Here is a 22,908-nt window from a genome sequence, read left to right on the forward strand (position 1 = left end):
TGTTTCTTAGGTTTGGGCGGAAGTTGATTCTCAGGTGCTGTTTGCTCCAGCTGGCCATCTCTGGGACCTGTGCAGCTTTTGCTCCCACCTTCCTCATTTACTGCTCCCTACGCTTCTGGTCAGGTTGTTCTGCTGTGGTCATCTTATCAAATAGCGGTATGCTCGGTAAGTTGACAATTTTGATCTCCTCCATTTTCCAAACCTTGAAATTTCTCCATCTAACATTACTACCTCAATTTTGTTTCTTTCAGTTACAGAGTGGACCAGATCCCAGTCAAAAGCCATGGTAATAACACTGTTATCCTGTGCCCTTAGTATTGGACAGATGATGCTGGGAGGACTGGCTTTTGTCTTTCGAGAGTGGCGCACCCTACAGCTGGTGGTGTCTGTACCTTTCTTTGCCTTCTTTCTCTTCTCAAGGTAAAAGTCTTCTCTCTCACTCTGACTTAAGGGAACTGGGGTGAAAATACATATTGAATTGGAATATATTGACTGCCTTATTCCCTGGGCCCTTTCTTATTGTTAGGATATAAAACTCATATTTCTCATCTGTTCATTCTATACAATTTGAGATTCCAGGAGCAGATTTGTTGTTGTCATTCATTTGCTAAGTCATCTCTGACTCTTTGCAACCTCAAAGACTGTAGCATGCTAGGCTCCTTTGCCTTCCACTGTCTTCTGGGGTTTCCTCCAATTCATGTCTATTGAGTCAGTGGTGCTATCTAACCATCTTATCCTCTGCCTCCTCCTTCTCCTTTTGCCTTCAATCTTTCCGAGTACCAAGTCTTTTCCAATGAATCATTTCTCCACATCAGGTAGCCAAAGTATTGGAGCTTCAGCTTCAGCATCAGTCCTTTCAGTGAATATTTTGGGTTGATTTCCTTTAGGATTGACTGGTTTGATCTTGCTGTCCAAGGGACTCTCAAGAGTCTTCGCCAGCACCACAGTTCAAAAGCATCAATTCCTTTGGTGCTCAGCCTTCTTTATGGTCCAATTCTCACATGTGCCCGTGATTACTGGAAAACCTATAACTTTGACTATATGGACCTCTATCAGCAAAGTGATGTTTCTGCTTTTTAATAAGCTGTCTAGGCTTGTCATAGCTTTCCTTTCAAGTAGCTAGTATCTTTTAATTTCATGGTTGCAGTCAAAGGTCCACAGTGATTTTGGACCCCAAGAAAATAAAATCTGTCACTGCTTCCACTTTTTCCCTTTCTATTTGTCATGAAGTGATGGGACAAGATGCCATGATTTTAGTATTGTTTAAAGACCTAGATAAGATTTATTGATTGGATTGTTTTAGAAAACCAACGTCAAAACACTGACAAGATATGTCAATACAGATTGGACATTTTAGGGTAAATTCACTGTATTTCCTACCTGCTTATAGGTAACGAGATAGGATGGAAAAACTATCCTGATCATAAGACATGCACATCAGACTGCAAAAGGACTTCCACACTATTTAACCGAACTGTGGTAAATAGCTTTAAAGTAAGGCAGGCATCATGTGAGGCCTAAGCAAAACATTTTTTAATTTAATTAACTACCTGACCTATTTACAATATTTTTTTTTTCTATTCCCTTAGAATGGGACTGGTGATGGGACCAGCTGCTATGATCCTCGCTTTTTAAATGTTGAGTTTTAAGCCAGCTTTTTCACTCTCTTCTTTCACCTTCATCAAGAGGCTCTTTAGTTCCTCTTCACTTTTTGCCATTAGGGTGGTGTCATCTGCATATCTGAGGTATTGATATTTCTCCTGGCAATCTTGATTCCAGCTTGTGATTCATCTAGCCAGGCTTTTCACATGATGTCCTTGCTGTGGCTAGGACTTCCAAAACTATGTTGAACAGTGTCTAGAGTGAACGTCCTTATTTTGTTCCTGGTCTTAGAGGAAAGGCTTTCAGTTTTTCACCATTGAAAATAAAGTGTGCTGTGTATTTTTCCTATATGGCTTTTATTATGTTGAGGTAGGTTCCTTCTATGCTCACTTTCTGGGAAGTTAATCATAAACGGGTGTTGAATTTTGTCAAAAACTTTTCTGCTTCTATGGAAATTGTCTTATGGCTTTTATCTTTTAATTTGTGACTATGGTGTATCACATTGATTGATTTTTGTGTAAGCATTCTTATATCCCTGGGATAAACCCCACTTGATCATAGTGTATGATCCTTTTAATGTGCTGTTAGATTCATTTTGCCAGTATTCTGTTGAGGATTTTTGCATCTATGTTCACCAATGATATTGCCCTGTAATTTTCTTTTTTTGTGTGATGTCTTTGTCTGGTTTTGGTATCTGGGTGATGATGGCCTTGTAGAATGAGTTTGGGAGTGTTCCTCTCTCTGCAATTTTTTTGAAAGTGTTTGAGAAGGACAGACATTAGCTTTTCTCTAGACATATGATATAATAGAAATCACTAGTGAAACCATCTGGCTCTGGACGTTGGTTTGTTGGAAGGTTTTTGATCACAGTTTCAATTTCAGTGCTTGTGATTTGTCTGTTCATATTTTCTATTTCTTCGTGGTTCAGTCTTGGAAAGTTGTACTTTTCTAAGAGTTTTTCCATGTCTTCCACATTGTCCGTTTTATTGGCATATAGTTGCTCATAGTAGTCTCTTTTGATCCTTTGTATATTTGTGGTATCTCTTGTAACTTCTCCTTTTTCATTTCTAGTTTTATTGATTTTAGTCTTCTTCCTGTTTTCTTGATGAGTCTGGATAATGGTTTATCCATTTTTCTCAAAAAGCAGCTTTTTTTAAAAAATATAAATTTATTTATTTTAATTGGAGGTTAATTACTGTACAATATTGTATTGGTTTTGCCATACATCAACATGAAATGAGCCTATTATACAGAGTGAAGTGAACCAGAAAGAAAAACACCAATACAGTATACTAATGCAGCTTTTAGTTTTATTGATCATCACTATTATTTTCTTCATTTATTTATGCTCTGATTTTTATGATTTCTTTCCTTCTACTAACTTTGGCCCCTTTTTATTCTTCTTTTTCTAATTGCTTTAGGTGTAAGTTTAGGTTCTTTATTTGCGATTTTTCTTGTTTCTTGAAGTAGAATTGTACTGCTATAAACTTTACTCTCACAACTGCTTTTGCTGCATTCTATTGGTTTTGAATGCAAGACCCAGATTTCCCCACAGTCAGTCCCTCCCATCAGGAAGCTTCCACAAGCCTCTTATCCTCATCCATCAGAGCGCAGACAGAATGAAAACCACAGTGTCAGAAAACTAACCAAAACTGATCACATGGATCACAGCCTTGTCTAACTCAATGAAACTATGAGTCATGCCATGTAGGGTCACGTAAGATGGGCAAGTCATGGTGGAGAGTTCTGACAAAATGTGGTCCACTGAGAAGGGAATGGCAAAGTACTTCAGCATTCTTGCCTTGAGAACCCCATGAACAGTATGAAAAGGCAAAAAGATATGACATTGAAAGTTGAACTCCACAACTCAGTAGGTGAACAATATGCTGCTGGAGAAGAGTGGAGAAATAGCTCCAGAAAGAATGAAGAGATTGAGCCAAAGTGGAAACAACGCCTAGCTGTGGATGTGTCTGGTGGTGAAAGTAAAGTCCAATGCTATAAAGTACAATATTGCATAGGAACCTGGAATGTTAGGTCCATGAATCAAGGTAAATTGGAAGTGGTCAAACAAGAGATGGCAAGGGTGAACATCAAAATTATAGGAATCAGTGAACCAAAATGGACCAGAATGAGGGCAAGAATCTCTTAGAAAAAATGGAGTAACCCTCATAGTCAACAAGAGTCCAAAATGCAGTACTTGGGTGCAATTTCAAAAATGACAGAATGATCTCTGTTCATTTCCAAGGCAAACCGTTTAATATCACAGTAATCCAAGTCTATGTCTCAACCACTAAGGCTGAAGAAGTTGAGATCGAATAATTCTATGAAGATCTACAAGACCTTCTAGAACTAACACCAAAAAAGATGCCCTTTTCATCATATGGGACTAGAATGCAAAAATAGGAAGTCAAGATATACCTGGAATAACATGCAAGTTTGGCCTTGGAGTACATAATGAAGCAGAGCAAAGGCTAACAGAGTTTGGCCAAGAGAATGAACTGGTCACAGCAAACACCCTCTTCCAACAACACAAGAGATGACTCTACACATGGACATCACAATGGTTAATACCAAAATCAGATTGATTATATTCTTTGTAGGCAAAGATGGAGAAGCTCTATAACGTCAGCAAAAACAAGACTGGGAGCTGACTGTGGCTCAGATCATGAACTCCTTATTGCAAAATTCAGATTTAAATAGAAGAAAGTAGGGAAAACTCCTAGGCCATTTAGGTATGACCTAAATCAAATCGCTTACAATTATACAGTGGAAGTGACAAATAGATTACAGGGATTAGATCTGATAGACAGAGTTCCAGAAGATCTATGGACAGAGGTTCGTAACATTGTAGGGAGGCACCGATCAAAACCATCCCCAAGAAAAAGAAATGCAATAGTGCAAAATGGTTATCTGAGGAGGCCTTACAAATAGCTGAGAAAAGAAGAGATGCAAAAGCAAAGGAGAAAAGGAAAGATATATCCATCTGAATGCAGAGTACCAAAGAATAGCAAGGAGAGGTAAGAAAGCCTTTCTAAATGATCAGTGCAAAGAAATAGAGGAAAATAATAGAATGGGAAAAACTAGAGACACTTCAAGAAAATTAGAGACATCAGGGGACCATTTCATGCAAAGATGAGCACAGAAAAGGACAGAAAGAGTATGGACCTAAAAAAAGAAGAAGATATTAAAAAGAGATGACAAGAATACATAGAAGAACTGTACAAAAAAGATCTTATTGACCCAGATAACCATGATGTGATTGCTCACATCCTGGAATGAGTGTCTCTCCAGCCAGACATCCTGGAGTCCAAAGTCAAGCAGGCCTTACAACACATGACTATAAACAAAGTTAGTGGAGGTGATGGAATTCCAGTTGAGCTGTTTCAAATCCTAAAAGATGATGCTGTGAAAGTGCTGCACTCAGCATGCCAGCAAATTTTGAAAACTCTGCAGTGGCCACAGGACTGGAAAAGGTCAGTTTTCATTCCAATCCCAAAGAAAGGCAATGCTAAAGAATGTTCAAACTACTGCACAATTGCACTCATCTCACATGGTAGCAAAGTAATGCTCAAAATTCTCCAAGTTAGGCTGCAGCAGTACGTGAACCAAGAACTTCCAGATGTCCAAGTTGGATTTAGAAAAGGCAGAGGAACCAGAGATTAAATTGCCAACATCCATTGGATCATAGAAAAAGCAATATAATTCCAGAAAAGCGTCTACTTCCGCTTCATTGACTTCAAAGGCTAAACCCTTTGACTGTGTGGATCATAATATACTGTGGAAAATACTTAAAGAAATGGGAATACCAGACCACCTTATCTACCACCTGAGAAACCTGTTTGCAGGTCAAGAAGCAACAGTTAGAACCAGACCAGACTGGTTCCAAATTGTGAAGTACATCAAGACTATGTATTGTCACCCTGCTTATTTTACTTCTATGCAGAGGACATCATCCAAAGTGCTGGGTTGGATGAAGCTCAAGCTAGAATCAAGATTGCCAGGAGAAATATCAAGTACCTCAGATATTCAGAAGACACCACTCTAATGGCAGAAAGTGAAGAGGTACTAAAGAACCTCTTGAAAGAGGAGAGATAAAAGCTGGTTTAAAACTCAACATTCTTAGGGCCTACACTATAGCTGACAAGTTAGATTAAGAGTGATGAGCCTAGAAATCTGCGTTTTTAACAAGCTTGCCTTATGAAATGTCTGCTCACTATAATTTGAGAATTACTAGACAGAGACGAGTGAAAAAGTTGGCTTAAAGCTCAACATTCAGAAAACTAAGATCATGGCATGCGGTCCCATCACTTCATGGGAAATAGATGGGGAAACAGTGGAAACAGTGTCAGACTTCATTTTTTGGGGGCTCCAAAATCACTGCAGATGGTGACTGCAGCCATGAAATTAAAAGATGCTTACTCCTTGGAAGAAAAGTTATGACCAACCTAGACAGCATATTGAAAAGCAGAGACATTACTTTGCCAATAAAGGTCCATCTAGTCAAGGCTATGGTTTTTCCAGTGGTCATGTATGGATGTGAGAGTTGGACTGTCAAGGAAGCTGAGTGCCGAAGGATTGATGCTTTTGAACTGTGGTGTTGGAGAAGACTCTTGAGAGTGCCTTGGACTGCAAGGAGATCCCACCAGTCCATTCTGAAGGAGATCAGCCCTGGGATTTCTTTGGAAGGAATGATGCTAAAGCTGAAGCTCCAATACTTTGGCCACCTCATGCGAAGAGTTGACTCACTGGAAAAGACTCTGATGCTTGGAGGGATTGGGGGCAGGAGGAAAAGGGGACGACAGAGGATGAGGTGGCTGGACGGCATCACCGACTCAATGGACGTGAGTTTGAGTGAACTCCGGGAGATGGTGATGGACAGGTGATGGAGAGTGTATTAAAAAGCAGAGACAGCACTTTGCCAACAAAGGTCCATCTAGTCAAAGCTATGGTTTTTCCAGCAGTAACTTATGGGTGTGAGAATTGGACCATAAAAGGCTGAGCACCAAGGAACTGATGCCTTTACATTGTGGTGCTGGAGAAGACTCTTGAGGGTCCCTTGGACTGCAAGGAGATCAAGTCAGTCAATCCTAAAGGAAATCAGTCCTGAATATTCATTGAAGGACTGATGCTGAAGCTGAAGCTCTAATACTTTGGCAACTTGATGCAAAGGGCTGACTCATTAGAAAAGGCCCTGATGCTGGGAAAGATTGAAAGCAGAGGACAGAGGATGAGATGGTTGGATGGCATCACTGACTCAATGGACATGAGTTTGAGCAAGATCCGGGAGACAGTGAAGGACAGGGAAGCCTGGCAAGCTACAGTCCATGGGGTCGCAGAGAGTCAGACATGACTGAGCAACTGAACAAAACCACCCAATAGGTTTTGGGTCAGTGTGTTTTTGTTGTCATTTGTTTCTAGGTATTTTTTATTTTCTCTTTGGTTCCTTTAGTGATCTTTTCATTGGTTAGAAGTGTATTGCTTAGTCTCCGTGTGTCTGTGTTTTTTACAGTTTTTCCCTGTAATTGATATCTAATCTCAGCATTGCGGTCAGAAAAGGTGCTCAATATGATTTTAATATTCTTAAGTTTATGGAGGTTTGATTTGTGACCCAAGATCTGATCTATCCTGGAGAGTCATGTGCAGTTGAGAAGAAAGTGTATTCTGCTGATTTGGGATGGAATGTTGTGTAAATATCAATTAAGTCCATCTGTTCTCATGTGTCACCTAAGGCTTGCATTTCCTTATAAATTTTCTTTCTGTATAATTTGTTCATTGGTGTAAGTAGGGTGTCAAAATCCCCACTGTTATTGTGTTACTGTTGATTTCCCCTTTTATGGCTGTTAGCATTTACTTTATATATTGAGGTGCTCCTTCGTAGGATGCATAAATATTCACAATTCTTGTATCTTCTTGGATTTATCCCTTGGTCATTATGTACTGTCCTTCCTTGCCTTGTATAACAGTTCTTATTCTAAAGTCTATTTTGATCCCCTTACTTTCAGTCTATACATGTCCCTAGGCCTAAAGTGGGTCTCTTGTAGACAGCTTATATATGGGTCTTATTTTTTTATTCATTCAGTCAATCTGTATTTTTTGGTTGGAGCTTTTAATCTATGTACATTTAAGGTAATTATTAATATTTATGTTTTATTACCATTTTCTTAATTGTTTTGGGTATGTTTTTGTAGGTCTTTTCCTTCTCTTATATTTCCTGCCTAGAGGATTTCCTTTATCATATGTTGTAAAGCTGGTTTGATGTTGCTGAATTCTCTTAACCTTCGCTTGTCTGTAAAACTTTTTATTTCTCCATTGAATTTGAATGAGATCTTTGCTGGGTAGAGTATTTTTGGTTGTAGTTTTCTTCCTTTCATTACTTTAATTATATTCTGCCACTATCTTCTGGCCTGCAGAGTTTCTGCAGAAAGATCAGATTTAAACTTATGGGGATTCCTTTGTATAGTATTTGTTGCTTTACCCTTGCTGCTTTTAATATTTTTCTTTGTGTTTAATTTTTAAAAAAATTTGATTAATATGTGTCTGTCATGTTTCTCCACTGAGTGTATGCTGTATCAAACTCTCTGTGCTTCTTGGACTTGATTGGTTATTTCCTTTCTCCTGTTAGAGTAGTTTTCAACTATAATCTCTTCAAATATTTTCTTACCCCTTTCTCTCTCGCGCGCACGCTCTCTTTTCTCCCCTGGGATCCCTATAATTTGAATGTGTGCATTTAATATTGTCTCAGAGGTGTCTGAGACTGTCCTCAATTATTTTAGCTCTCTTTTTTATTCTAGTGTGCTTCAGTTATTTCCAGCAATCTATCTTCCATCTCATTTATTCATTCTTCTGATTCAGTTATTCTGCTGTTGATTCCTTCTAGAGTATTTTAAATTCAGTTTTTGTGTTGTTCATCATTTTTTATATTATTATTCTTTATTTCTTCTAGGTTCTTACTAAGTGTTTCTTGCATTTGCTCCATTCCATTTCTGAGATTTTGTATCATCTTTACTATCATTGGGCTTCCCTGGTAGCTTAGCTGGTAAAGAATCTGCCTGCAATGCAGGAGACCCTGGTTCAATTCCTGGGTTGGGAAGTTCCCCTGGAGAAGGGACAGGCTACCCACTCCAGTATCCTTAGGCTTACTCTGAATTCTTTTTCTTGTAAATTTTCTATTTTCTGTTTATTTATTTGGTCTTGTGGGTTTTTACCTTCTCCTTCATCTGCACAATATTTCTCTGTCTTTTTTATTTTGTCTAACTTTATGTGTTTAAGTTTTCCTTTCCCCAAGCTGCAGGGTTATAATTTTTGCTTTTGGTCTTTCCCCCAAGTGGGTGAGGCTGGTCTAGTGGCTTGTGTAGACAGGGCAAGTGTCTGCATTCTGATGGGTGGAGCTGAATCTTTTCACTCTGATGGGAGGGTTGTGTAAAGTGATGTGTTTTGGGGTGTCTGTGGGCTTAGTATGACTTTAGGTAGCTTGTCTGCTGATGATTTGGTTTGTGTTCCTATCTTGCTTATTGTTTGGCATGAGGTATGCAGTGCTAGGTGCTACAGGCAGTTGGGTGGAACTAGGTCTTGGATTTGGATGGAGGCCTTTATGGGAGCGCTCACTTATTAATAGTCCCTGGGGCCAGGAATCCTCTGTTCAGTATCCTGGACTCAGTGCTTCCACCCTAGAGGCTCAGGCCAAACTTCCAGTCAGGGAATCAATACCCCACAAGCCATTCATCATGGTAATAAAAGGGATAAAAAAGAAACCCAGACAAATGTTAAAGCAAAATCTAAAAAAACAGAAGAGCAAAGGAAATATAAGCATGTGTATGCATGTGTGTGCGCACACACACACACACATACACACACACACACGCACACACACACACACACAAGAAACCAAAACAAAACCAAGAGAGCAAAGTAAAAGACAGCAACCAGACAAGCAAAGGAAACCCAAAATGAAATCAACCAATTAAAAACAAAACTAACAAAAATACAAAACAGAAAATAAAACCAAAGCAGAGTGCCAACTGAGGAATAAAGCAAAGAAAACAAAACAAATGGAAAAATGATTTAAAAAAAGAACAACAGAAAAGCAAAGTTAATACAGAAGTATATAAAAGATATATATATATTTTTTTTAATAAAAGAAATCCCCACAAAACAAAAAGGAACCAACCCCTCCCCCCAAAAACAGAACAGAAAACCAAAGTAAAAGTAGAGATAGATTTAAAAAATTAAAAGTATGGTTAAAAAAGAATCCAGCAAAACTAAATAGAAATAATAATAATAATAGGATTCATGTTGATGTATGACAAAACCAATATGATATTATAAAATAATTAGCCTCCAATTAAAATCAATAAATTTAAATTAAAAAAAAAAACAGCAATCACAACAGCAGAGAATAAAGAAATTTCAAAAATAGCCAAAGTGAAAGTGAAATCACTCAGTCGTGTCCGACTCTTTGTGACCCCATGGACTGTAGCCTACCAGGCTCCTCTGTCCATGGGATTTTCCAGGCAAGAATACTGGAGTGGGTTGCCATTTCCTTCTCCAGGGGATCTTCCCAACCCAGTGATAATGGCACAAATCAAAACACAAAAACAATAATAAAAGTTTTCCTAGGATCTCAGCCATTGGTGTCCTTTGCCCCACCTTGAATCATTTCCCTCCACTGCTTTCCCAAGAGACCCACAAATGCTGGGGAGGGCTAATCTCTAGACCTGCTGTGGACCCTGTGAGGACAGCTGAGACTCTAATTTGGCTTTTCTCCCATGTGTGCTTGCCATCAGTATCCACAGCTGCCAGAGCTAGAGCATTTTCTTTTGTGGGAGCACTCATTATACTCTCATATATTCCATAGATGCAGAGTCTTTAGTTGATGTTGAGTATTTAATCTGCAGCTTGAACAGCTGATGAAAAGGTTTTTGATCCTCTTACTTAATTGCCAGGCCCCTGTTGTTCACTTGTGGTTTTATCACCAACTCTGCATGTGGGCCACTCACAGGAGTCTGCTCCTAAGGCTGCCCTGGAGGACTTGGGTCTGCTGCAGTGGGGACCAGGCATGGAGGTAGCATAGCTGCTTGAGTTGAGGAAGGCTGGTGGTGCCCAGCGTACAGGGAAGCCAGTGGCCATGGATGCAAGAGATAAGGCTCTATTGATTGCTTTTCCTAACCTCCAGAGGCAGGCAGGCAAGGGGCAGCCATGGCTGGTTCTTCTCTATTGCTAGGTAGCCCAGGCTGGTGTGTGGGGAGAGAGAAGCTACAGTGGTGACTCTACTCCCTGCATGTGACTCAGCAATAGTGCCCTGCTTCCATGGCAGTCCAATTTTCCTCCAAAGGCATTCCCTGTTGTGGATTTTCTCCTCCTATTCCCTTAAGACGTCTCCCCCCAGCCAACGGCAGTCCTCGCCTGGGTTTGCTCTCCAATCCCCAGGCTCCAGCTCCCAGACCCCCTGCATACCTGTGGATGTGGCTTCCAGTCTAGGGTATGTAGGACTGTGGCACAGATTGTCCATATGGTTCTAACTCTATCCAGACTGTCACAGACCAGCTGGTTCATAACTGACAGCCCCAAATTCTTCCCTTCTGTCTCAATTGATTTCCCTGGATGTGGGAATCTCTCCTTTCCTTCAGCTACCCCACCCTGTGGTGTAGGTCTGGTCCTACTTGCTCTCGTCCTTCTTCTCCCTTCTTTCTTTCATCTTAGCCAGTTAAGTGTGGCTCCATATGGTCCTTTCTGGTGATTGAGTTCTCCTGCTAGTAGTGTTCAGCCAGTGTTCTGTGAGAACTTTTGCATCTGCAGAGGTATTCCTGATGCATCCTTGGACAGAGATGCACTCCATGTCCACCCACTCCCCTACCATCTTGGAAAGCCCCAACAAACAGTTTTTAAATAAATAAATTCATTCCTACAATTAAAACCATTCTAGGAAGAATCAGATTTAATAGACCACAGAAAGATGACTATATATTTAACAGTGAGATGAGTTCAGAGAGAGGGAACAGTGTAATCCATGTCCGAATCACATGCTCAGTCATTCTATCCTCTTAAAAACCATAAAAGGAAGCTAGGCCTCTTGTTCCCATTTTACTGATGAGAAAATTGAGTCACATGTAATATGTGACTCACATGTGTAGTTAGATATCAACAATGTTGGTAGTGGCAGGAGTATTTATTTATTTTTGGGGGGGGGTTAGTTATTTTATTTATTTATTTTAATTGGAGGCTAATTACTTTATAATATTGTCATGGTTTTTGCCATACATTCACATGAATCAGCCATGGGTGTACATGTGTTTAAAATATTTGTTGACCTCTACCAGACCACCTGATCTGCCTCTTGAGAAATTTGTATGCAGGTCAGGAAGCAACAGTTAGAACTGGACATGGGACAACAGACTGGTTCCAAATAGGAAAAGGAGTACATCAAGGCTGTATATTGTCACCCTGCTTATTTAACTTATATGCAGAGTACATCATGAGAAATGCTGGACTGGAAGAAGCACAAGCTGGAATCAAGATTGCCGGGAGAAATATCAATAACCTCAGATATGCAGATGACACCACCCTTATGGCAGAAAGTGAAGAGGAACTAAAACGCCTCTTGATGAAAGTGAAAGTGGAGAGTGAAAAAGTTGGCTTAAAGCTCAACATTCAGAAAATGAAGATCATGGCATCCGGTCCCATCACCTCATGGGAAATAGATGGGGAAACAGTTTCAGACTTTATTTTTGGGGCTCCAAAATCACTGCAGATGGTGACTGCAGCCATGAAATTAAAAGACGCTTACTCCTTGGAAGGAAAGTTATGACCAACCTAGATAGCATATTGAAAAGCAGAGACATTACTTTGCCAACAAAGGTCCATCTAGTCAAGGCTATGGTTTTTCCAGTGGTCATGTATAGATGTGAGAGTTGGACTGTGAAGAAGGCTGAGTGCCGAAGAATAGATTCTTGGACTGCAAGGAGATCCAATCAGCCCATTCTGAAGGAGATCAGCCCTGGGATTTCTTTGGAAGGAATGATGCTAAGGCTGAAAGTCCAGTACTTTGGCCACCTGATTCGAAGAGTTGACTCATTGGAAAAGACTCTGATGCTGGGAGGGATTGGGGGCAGGAGAAGAAGGGGACAACAGAGGATGAGATGGCTGGATGGCATCACTGACTCGATGGACGTCAGTCTGGGTGAACTCTGGGAGTTGGTGATGGACAGGGAGGCCTGGCGTGTTGTGATTCACGGGGTCTCAAAGAGTCGGACACGACTGAGCGACTGAACTGAACTGAACCATACATAACTGGGGCTTCTTTTTTTTTTTTAAGTTTTTATTCATTTGTTTATTTTTGCTATGCTGGGTCTTTGTTGCTACATGGGCTTTTCTCTAGTTTCAGCCAGCAGTGGCTACTCTTCATTGTAGGGCATGGGTTCTCACTGGGGTGGTTTCTCTTGTTGTGGAGCAGGAGACCTGAAGCACACAGACTTCAGTATTGTGGCGCATGGGCTTAATAGCTGTGGTTTCTGGGGTCTAGAGCACAGGCTCAACAGTTTTGGTGCATGGGCTTAGTTGCTCCCCGGCATATAGGATCTTCCCAGAACAGGGATTAAACCTAGGTCTCCTGCGTTGGCAGGTGGATTGTTTACCACTGAGATACCAGGGAAGCCTGGGGCACTTTTTGAAAAGAATATATATTATGTGCACAAAATTGCTAGATTTCATATCAAGCTTCGAGAGGGAATTATGTATGTGAGGCACTCTCCAGTTTAACCTTCATAAACTTCTGGGAAAAACTCCTGCTGAATAAGCATAAAGGCAATTTGTCTCCAAGTCTGTCATCCCAGCATGGAGTTATCACTCTCATATTTTCCTAGAATTAGTCTAGCACAACATGAATGTCTAGTTGATGTAGTGGATAGTAGGTGGAAGACATAAAACATGTTGTCAATAATCAAATAGCAAATAAGCAAAGAAGGGTTGACTATACCCGTCTGCTCTTCTTTCATCAGGTGGCAGGTGGAATCTTCACGGTGGCTGATTGTCACCAATAAACCAGATGAGGGCTTAAAGGAACTTAAAAAAGTTGCACACAGAAATGGAATAAAGAATGCTGAAGAAATCTTGAGTATGGAGGTAAGCCGGAAAGGGAAGGTGGTTATTGGGTTGGAGGGAAGTCATGAACTAGTACCTGCCTCCTCCTTATTGAAAGAGACAAACTGCTTTTCTAACAAGGCCATCTAGTTGAGAATGCAAGCTCAGTTTCCTGGTCTTTCATGCCCATTTCTTATAAAAGGAGCTTTGAACACTATACAAGGACTTCTTCCTTTAGTTCATCTGCTGATTTGAACCTGCAGCCTATGTGCTCTCATGGATGCCCTGCCCACTTCCCTCCACCATGGCCTCATTAAAAAAAAAAAAAAATCATTGTTGCTGTGTTATTTCCTGGAGTCTCCCTTAACTCCCTATATCCTCCTTCATATCATGTTCACACATGTGATTGCATGTGTAATCTGTTGTACTACAAAGAAAGGGAAGGTATCTCTCCTATCCTATTGGGTGCCAGTGTTCATCACAATACCTGGCACTGTGTCAGCAAGTGATATGTGTTTGTTGTTGTTGAAGGGATTGAAAGCGACCATGCAGGAGGAGCTGGAGGCAGCACAGACCAAACCTACTGTGTTTGACTTGTTCCGCACACCCAATCTGCGTAAAAGCATCTGTCTCCTCTCCTTTTTGAGGTGGGCTTTACAGAATGCATGTAGTTGTTGCTATTGTTCAGTTGCTAAGTCATGTCCAACTCTTTGTGACCCCAGGGACTATAGCATGCCAGGTTCTTCTGTCCTCCACTATCTCCTGGAGTTTGCTTAAACTCATGTTCACTGAGTTGGTGATGTTATCTAACCATCTCATCCTCTGAAGCCCCTTGTCCTTTTGCTTTCAATCTTTTCCAACATTGGAGTCTTTTCAAACAAGCTGGCTCTTCACATCAGCTGGCCAAAATATTGGAGCTTCAGCTTCAGCAGTAATCCTTCCAATGAATATTTGGGACTGATTTCCTTTATTATAGACTGATTTGATCTCCTTGCTGTACAAGGAACTCTCAAAAGTCTTCTCCAGCACCACAGTTTGAAAGCGTCAATTCTTTGGCACTCAGTCTTCTTTATGATCCATCTCTCACATCCATACAGGACTACTGGAGAAAACAGAAACTATAAGCAAGGTTAAAAGACAGCCTTCAGAATGGGAGAAAATAATAGCAAATGAAGCAACTGACAAACAACTAATCTCAAAAATATACAAGCAACTCCTGCAGCTCAATTCCAGAAAAATAAACGACCCAATCAAAAAATGGGCCAAAGAACTAAATAGACATTTCTCCAAAAAAGACATACAGATGGCTAACAAACACATGAAAAGATGCTCAACATCACTCATTATCAGAGAAATGCAAATCAAAACCACAATGAGGTACCATTTCACGCCAGTCAGAATGGCTGCGATCCAGAAGTCTACAAGCAATAAATGCTGGAGAGGATGTGGAGAAAAGGGAACCCTCTTACACTCTTGGTGGGAATGCAAACTAGTATAGCCACTATGGACAACAGTGTGGAGACTCCTTAAAAAAAAACTGGAAATAGAACTGCCATACGACCCAGCAATCCCACTGCTGGGCATACACACCGAGGAAACCAGAATTGAAAGAGACACGTGTATCCCAATGTTTATTGCAGCACTGTTTATAATAGCCAGGACATGGAAGCAACCTAGATGTCCATCAGCAGATGAATGGATAAGAAAGCTGTGGTACATATACACAATGGAGTATTACTCAGGCATTAAAAAGAATACATTTGAATAGTTCTAATGAGGTGGATGAAACTGGAACCTATTATACAGAGTGAAGCAAGACAGAAAGAAAAACACCAATACAGTATACTAACACATATATATGGAATTTAGAAAAATGGTAACGACAACCCTGTATGCGAGACAGCAAAAGAGACAAAGATGTATAGAACAGTCTTTTGGACTCTGTGGGGGGGGGGGATGATTTGGAATAATGGCATTAAAACATGTATAATATCATATAAGAAACGAATTGCCAGTCCAGGTTCGATGCAGGGTACAGGAAGCTTGGGGCTGGTGCACTGGGATGACCCGGAGGGATGGTATGGGGAGGGAGGTGGGAGGGGGGTTCAGGATGGGGAACACGTGTACACCCATGGCGGATGCATGTTGATGTATGGCAAAACCAATACAATATTGTAAAGTAAAAAAAATAATAATTAAAAAATAAATAAAATAAAATAAAAATAAAAGAGTGGACATGAAACTATTTCATTAATTACAACAGTGTTGTGAGAGGGAGGCACTGATTTGAAGATAAAAGATGAGGGAAACACACCAAATAATACTGCCACAGAAATTAGTATATGAAGTAGAGTTGGTTATATCACTGTGTCAGTCTCTTCAGTGAAGGTTTATGTTGAGAATTTCTGTCACAGTGTGGATTTGGGGGTTTATTTTTTCTTTAAATTTTAATGGAAGCAATTTTTGCCAATTGATACATGAAGATATTATGAATATATACAGATTAATGAATATTTCAACATGTAAAAATGTAGCAACCTCCAGATCAAAGCAGGAGAATCCTGATACCCCAGGATTCCCCTCACATATCCTGTACAATAATAAATAATAATACCTCCACCACTGCCTCATTCTTGTTCTCTCCTCACTGCCCTCGCCTGTCCAGCTGCTCTCATCTCTTTCACTGCAGAAGAGTCTTGCCTGATCCTGACCTTCACCTAATGTAAATGATAAGAGGATTCTGTGACAGGCCCCCTTTTCTCATGCTCGTTCCTGAAGATTCACCCATTCTGCTGCGCGTAACATTAGGTGGTTTTCCTCCCTAGTGCTTCAGTTTTCATTAGATGAATACACTACAATTTCTTTTTTTTTTTTTCAAATTATACCTTTTTATTATTTTTTAATATAAATTTATTTATTTTGATTGGAGGTTAATTACTTTACACTATTGTATTGGTTTTGCCATACATCAACATGAATCTGCTACAGGTATACACGTGTTCCCCATCCTGAACCCCCTCCCTCCTCCCTCCCCATTATGTACTTCAATGTTGGTGGACTTTTATTGGTTTCCAATTTGGATACATTTTATTTGTGTGTTAGCACAAGGGCTTCTGTAAGGAAATCTTGGTCATTGTCTCTTGAGGGGATATAAGTACTCACTTTGGTAGAGTCAAGAGGAGAAATTTTAAATATAATTCTTAATTTTTGAATACTGAATGCTCATGCACGAGAAACATACAGGACAACATAGACCCACTGACAAGCTTAAGTAAGTGACTATTGCATTGCATAATTGATCTCTTCCCAGGCATAGCCTAGTAGACCATTTATGCATTTAACTTTATTATGCTTTTTCATAATGAAGAATGAGGGGGAGGCACTGATTGGGAGATAGAAGATGAGGAAAAGACACCTAATAATACTTACATGGAAATTAGTGCCTCCTTCTTTTGAGGGGCTTCCCTGGTGGCTCAGACAGTAAAGAATCCATCTGCAGTGTGGGAGACCTGGGTTGGGAAGATCCCCTGGAGGAGGGCATGGCAACCCTCTCCAGTGTTCTTGCCTGGAGAATCCCCAGGACAGAGGAGCCTGGTGGGCTACAGTCCATTGGGTTGCACAGAATCTGACACGACTAAGTGACTAAGTTCACAGCACATGCATTTTCAACTTTTCCATATTCACTAGGACATAGACTTGTGTTTCTGAATCCTAGACAATCAGAGTGGAAGGAAAAAGTAAAGATGACAGTCATCAGACACCTTTTTTGGAATACTGTGATCTGTGATGTTTCTTCTATTTTAATGTCTAAGTCTAGTTGTACTAAGTCTAGCTCTCTATAGGTATAGTAGATCATTAAAGTGGGCTTCTTTAAATGTTTTCTGGGTAAAATCTGAAGTGAGATCCTTTGATTCCATTTCTGATGTTACTGTTGGTATATGTTTGCTTTCCTGTATTCTTACACTGTTTCTTAGCCTTAAAAAATCAGGAATGAACTTTAAATTTCCTAGAACTGTGTTAATCCCCAGGGCACTATGCTGTCAAGTCAAGGGGACACAGACAGTATTTTCCAGCTTCAACCACTAGTTGAGAAAATAGAAATTCTTTGCAGTATTGGGATTGGGCGAGGAGGGGGAGGACTCACAGCATATAGACAACCCTCAAAAAGAAATTATTTCCCTAATTTCTAAGTTTTACTATTAATGCTTCTGTTGTCAAGTATTATATACTATCCTGTTTGGAGACTGAGTCACGTTATGTTTCCTCTTACTGTCATATTTGTGTTTAATAAATCAGACAAAAGAATGTCAGAAAAAGTGTTGTTTTCATATACAGCCATGTAATTTTTACGACAACTTTTCACTTTAAAATGAAGAATTACACAAGTCAGATAGGGCCTTTATTGTTTAATATTGATCTCTGGCTGCCTGGGTGAATATAATCATCAATTATAGTACCTTTGCTCTAAGTCTTATGGCTTATGTCTTTTTTCTTCTTTTTTTCCCCCCACTACAGATTTGCAACCACAATACCCTATTTTGGCATCTTTATGAATCTACAGCACTTTGGGAGCAATATTTTCCTGTTCCAGGTAATCTTTGGAGCCCTCACTGTCTCAGTCCGAAGTCTTGCAGTTTTACCACTGAATCACATGGGCCGTCGACCAACCCAGATGTTTCTCATGTTCCTGGTGGGAATATCCATTTTGGTCAACACATTTGTGCCCCAAGGTGAGAGAAGACTGGACTTTGGGGAAACGAAGGGTCTTTTTCTCATTCTTCAAGGTTTGTTTGGTCATACTTGTCTGAAGCCAGGAGTAAAAAGAGGTCCTAATGAAAGGTTAAGTATTCCCCCAAACCAAACTGATGAGAAATTCTGCTAATAAGTTTTTGAGGAAAGAACTAAAGCTCAGTAAGGGGCAGCGCAAACATATATTTATCTTTCATCACATAGTGGAAACGTCTGGAAAATGGTCCCATTTATTCCAGGTAGTCTCTCTAGGACAGCAATCATTCACTTGTGGTTTTCCCATTCACACATTAAATAGCCAGTAAAGAGGGATGAGGCCTTGCAATTATATCCCATGTGAGAGCATACTATGGCCACTCCTTCTATTTGGGCTCTTCATTACCAGCTTTGATGACTGGTCTACTTCCCCATTTCTATGTATCTACATATGACTGTGAGCTTAAGTCACTATGACTATAGTTCTTGCTTAAGAAAGTCTCCCAGGAAATGAAAAAAAAAATCCTCTTTTTCAAGTGGGGAAGGAGGGTGTAGTAGAAACAAGAACTGAAGCTGAGAAAAATCCTTGTCCATTCCCTATCAGATTACTTTATAAGTTAATAGAATGATGATATGTAATAATTAGGAGAAACTTGGTGGGCAATTTGCATCTCCAGTGCAGGAATGTGACACAGCATTACAGATAGGTATTTTTATTGCTTCTCAGAATATCATCAATAATGCATTAATAATACTTCTTTACCATGGAGTTCTTTCCAATATTATCCAGTTATAATTACATTTCTTTTTATACTGTGTAGAAAACTGATTCCCCTCAATTTTCTCAATTGTTCCTTAATTTTGACAATTTTTCCCAACTAGAGGCTTCAATTTTAGGTTCTTCATGTCTAACATTGATGTAGATCTAGCTTCTCCACAGCCTGTTCACTAATAGAGCAGTACTGTCCTGTTACTCTCTGGTGTCATACTTACCCCATGGCAATGCTGTATCTACGCTAGGTTGGTTGACTTATTTGGGTTTACCTGGGACTTTTCTGATTTTATCAATGAAAATCTCACATTATCAAAACCTTCAAATTCCCAGGATGACTGGTCACTTTAAAACCTGCACTTTAATTACAAACGTCTCAAGATTGGAGCTGAACATTAGACTCAGTAATTGTCCATGTCTTAACTTCAGCAATAAGGATATTGCAAATACCAGACAAAATTAGTGAAAGCAAATTTCTGCCACACTGTTTCCTTTTTCTTTTCTTGCAAATCTCAGATATGCAGATGGATTTGTTGCAATTATTCCAGATAGTTTTATGTAATTTTACCACATATATTGATGATTTTACATTTCTCAGTTTATCAACATATATATATATTCTATGGTATATTTCAAATCTATCAATAAACCATAGTTTTCTTTTTTTCCTGAGTAAATTTGGTGGATGCCACTTCCTCCAGCCCAGATTTCTTAGTGTTGCTGGTCTTCCTGTCTCCAGAAATGCAGACCCTGCGTGTGGCTTTGGCAAGTGTGGGAATTGGCTGTGTTGCTGCCTCTGTGTCTGCTCTTTCTGTCCACTCTAATGAACTCATCCCCACTCTCCTCAGGTAAGAGTTTATGGATGCTCTGCCAGGATCTAAAGTATGACTTTCCCATCTAACTGATGCTTATTTCAGGAGTGAACACAATAAGATCTTTAGGTTATAAATTAATCATTTGTAATGGTAATACTATATCAATAGCAACTATAGCCAAAGTTAATTGAAAAACCCAACTTTGTTCTGTGTATTGTTCTGAGCAGTAATTCAATTATCTTCTCATTAATCTTTTGAATCTCTTATTACTATAGGTCCAATGTGTAACATTCCATATAAAATAATGAAAATATATCAATACACTTGACAAAGACAGCTAGAAAACCAGGGAGCAAATCTCAATAACAAGGGTTTATCATCAAGCTCATGAATATAGTAATTGTGTTTCATTGCAGAATAATATCTCATGAATTTTGTGTGCAGATATTTACTGAATTACTATATCATGTCATTTATTCCTTCAGGGCAAACTTTTTAGGATTAGATATGCTAGCTAGTAGATGTGGGGCAACCCTGGCTCCCCTCTTGATGACCCTAGTAGTGTATCTACCCATCCTGCCCTGGATCATCTATGGAGTCTTTCCAATCATTGCTGGTCTTCTCATTCTTCTCCTACCTGAAACCAAAAATCTGCCCATTCCTGACACCATCCAGGATGTGGAAAATAAGTGAGTAAACCTACCATCCCCTGGGAGGGACTGTGTGCTTTGGATCTGTGGGTGAGAAAGGCAACACACCTCATGAGTCCCTCAGATCACTGGGGAGGCTGAGCCTTGCCTCGGATACTCCCATCTTGGGCCATTATCTTCATGAGAGGCAAGGTCATTTCCATCCATTGTGAATTCTAGTCTAGACTGCAGAGATCCCCTCTGCCCTGTTCTCATTGGTAGTTTTAGTGCTGAAGTGATGGTAATTAGCTCTGTTATGATTTTACATCCTACCTGTCCTCATGAGAAACACACATTCATATTGGGATCATGATCCTCAGATCCATAAGAGCTTGGGATAGAGGGGAAAGAAATGGGATGACTGGTGAAGGAGCATTGTTAGAAAAATCACATTTTAAGGACTTTCCCACAATTTAAGGACTTTCTGTGGAAAGGCAGTAAAAAAGTTATTTATTTGCATGTGGCTGTAAGATTCAGTTTTGCTGCCACAAGTTATGCAAAGATTGAGGATAATAAGAAACTGAAAAAGGCATTTTAAAACTATAACATTGTATCTTAGTTTCATAGGGCTTCTACAGTAGAATCTGATAAACTGAGTGACTTAAACAAAATAAATTTACTGTGTCAAGTTTCAGGAGGCTGAAAGTCTGAGCTCAAGTTGTTGGCAGGACTCTACATCTTCTGAAGGCTCTAGAGAAGGGTCTGTTCCAGGTCTCTCCTGGATTCTGGTAGTTCCTTGGCTAGTGGAAAATAGCTCCAGTCTTCACATCGCATCCCCCTGGCATCACTTTATGTCTCAAGTTCCCCTCTTTTAATAAGAACATCATCATATTGGATCAGGGGCTCTTTCTACTCCAGTTTGATCTCATCTTAATTAATCAGCAACAATCCCATTTTCAAATATGATAATTGCATATTCTGAGGTAGATGGTTAAGACTTCAATATATATACTTTGGAAGTACACAACTGAACCTATAACAAGTTGGGAACTCCTTTAGATTTTTAACCCACCTCCTGACTTATCAAAGGTGTCATTGGCCAGAGATCCAAATGACAAAGTGAGAATCCAAAAAGACCAAGTGCGAGTAGCACTTTTAAGTGCATTCATGTGCCTGCACAGTTGGTGTCATTTAGTCGCTAAGTCACATCTGATTCTTTTGGGACCCCATGGACTGTAGCCCATGAGGCTCCTTTGTCCATGGAATTTACCAGGCAAGAATATTGGAGTGGACTGCCATGCCCTTCTCCAGGGGATCTTTCTGACCCAGGGATCAAATCTGTGTCTCTTACATTGGCAGGAGAGTTCTTTACCATTGAGTCATCCTGATTCAGTGGTAAGGAATCTGTGACTTAGTGACTCAATAGCAACAATGAAAAAAGCTGATGGTTAGGGATCAGTTTGTACTTGTACAAGGAGGGCATCCAAACTTACTTTTATTTTTTCTCTTTCATAATGTCTATTCTTATTTTCTGATTGGTTGGTTAATTTGTTGTTTCTCCTTTGGTTTTTCAGCCAAAAATTCTCAAGAAAAATAAATGAAAAAGATTCTTACATAAAAGTGACAAAATTTTAAGGCTCTTCATGGTCTTGCTGGTGAGGAAGAAAAAATTATGAAGAAAAAATATCTCCAGGAGTAGATATCTCCTTTATATCTACAAAATGGCAAGAAAATACACTTGAAAAATACATCTCATCTATAATTATTGCATTAATTGGCAATTAAACATGTAATAAATGAGAATATGTAATTCCATGAACAGTCCCATTTTGGGGGGAAGGAGTCAAAAAAGTTTCAAATTTGTCAATAAATTATTAATAGACAATGTGATTCAGAAACAGAGGAATACCATGGCAGGTTCATGTAAGGAGGACCATATGATGAACTCTAAATAAATTTGCAAAAGTCAAATCAATCAATGTAATACACCACATTAACAAACTGAAAAATAAAAAGCCATATGATTATCTCAATAGATGCAGAGAAAGCCTTTGACAAAATTCAACATCCATTTATGATAAAAACTCTCCAGAAAGCAGGAATAGAAGGAACATTCCTCAACATAATAAAAGCTATATATGACAAACCCACAGCAAATATTATCCTCAATGGTGAAAAATTCAAAGCATTTCCCCTAAAGTCAGGAACAAGGCAAGGGTGCCCACTATCACCACTACTATTCAACATAGTTTTGGAAGTTTTGGCTACAGCAATCAGAGCAGAAAAAGAA

At 39.6% G+C, this 22,908-nt stretch overlaps 1 protein-coding gene across 1 annotated transcript in view; it reads left to right on the forward strand.

Moving 5' to 3' along the window:
* Window positions 1-22,651, forward strand: part of LOC133241352 (solute carrier family 22 member 10-like) — a 30,923-nt gene extending 8,272 nt beyond the window's left edge. Inside the window, exons 3-10 of the mRNA XM_061406723.1 lie at window positions 11-165; window positions 252-420; window positions 13,596-13,719; window positions 14,209-14,324; window positions 18,193-18,407; window positions 19,914-20,022; window positions 20,475-20,678; window positions 22,193-22,651. Of these exons, the coding sequence (XP_061262707.1) occupies window positions 11-165; window positions 252-420; window positions 13,596-13,719; window positions 14,209-14,324; window positions 18,193-18,407; window positions 19,914-20,022; window positions 20,475-20,678; window positions 22,193-22,253 (1,153 nt within the window). The 3' untranslated portion in view covers window positions 22,254-22,651. The remainder of the gene's footprint in view (window positions 1-10; window positions 166-251; window positions 421-13,595; window positions 13,720-14,208; window positions 14,325-18,192; window positions 18,408-19,913; window positions 20,023-20,474; window positions 20,679-22,192) is intronic.
* The last annotated feature ends 257 nt before the right edge of the window (window positions 22,652-22,908 follow it).

The sequence above is a fragment of the Bos javanicus genome, chromosome 29 (assembly GCF_032452875.1).
Source record: "Bos javanicus breed banteng chromosome 29, ARS-OSU_banteng_1.0, whole genome shotgun sequence".
In the NCBI taxonomy this organism is placed as follows: domain Eukaryota; kingdom Metazoa; phylum Chordata; class Mammalia; order Artiodactyla; family Bovidae; genus Bos; species Bos javanicus.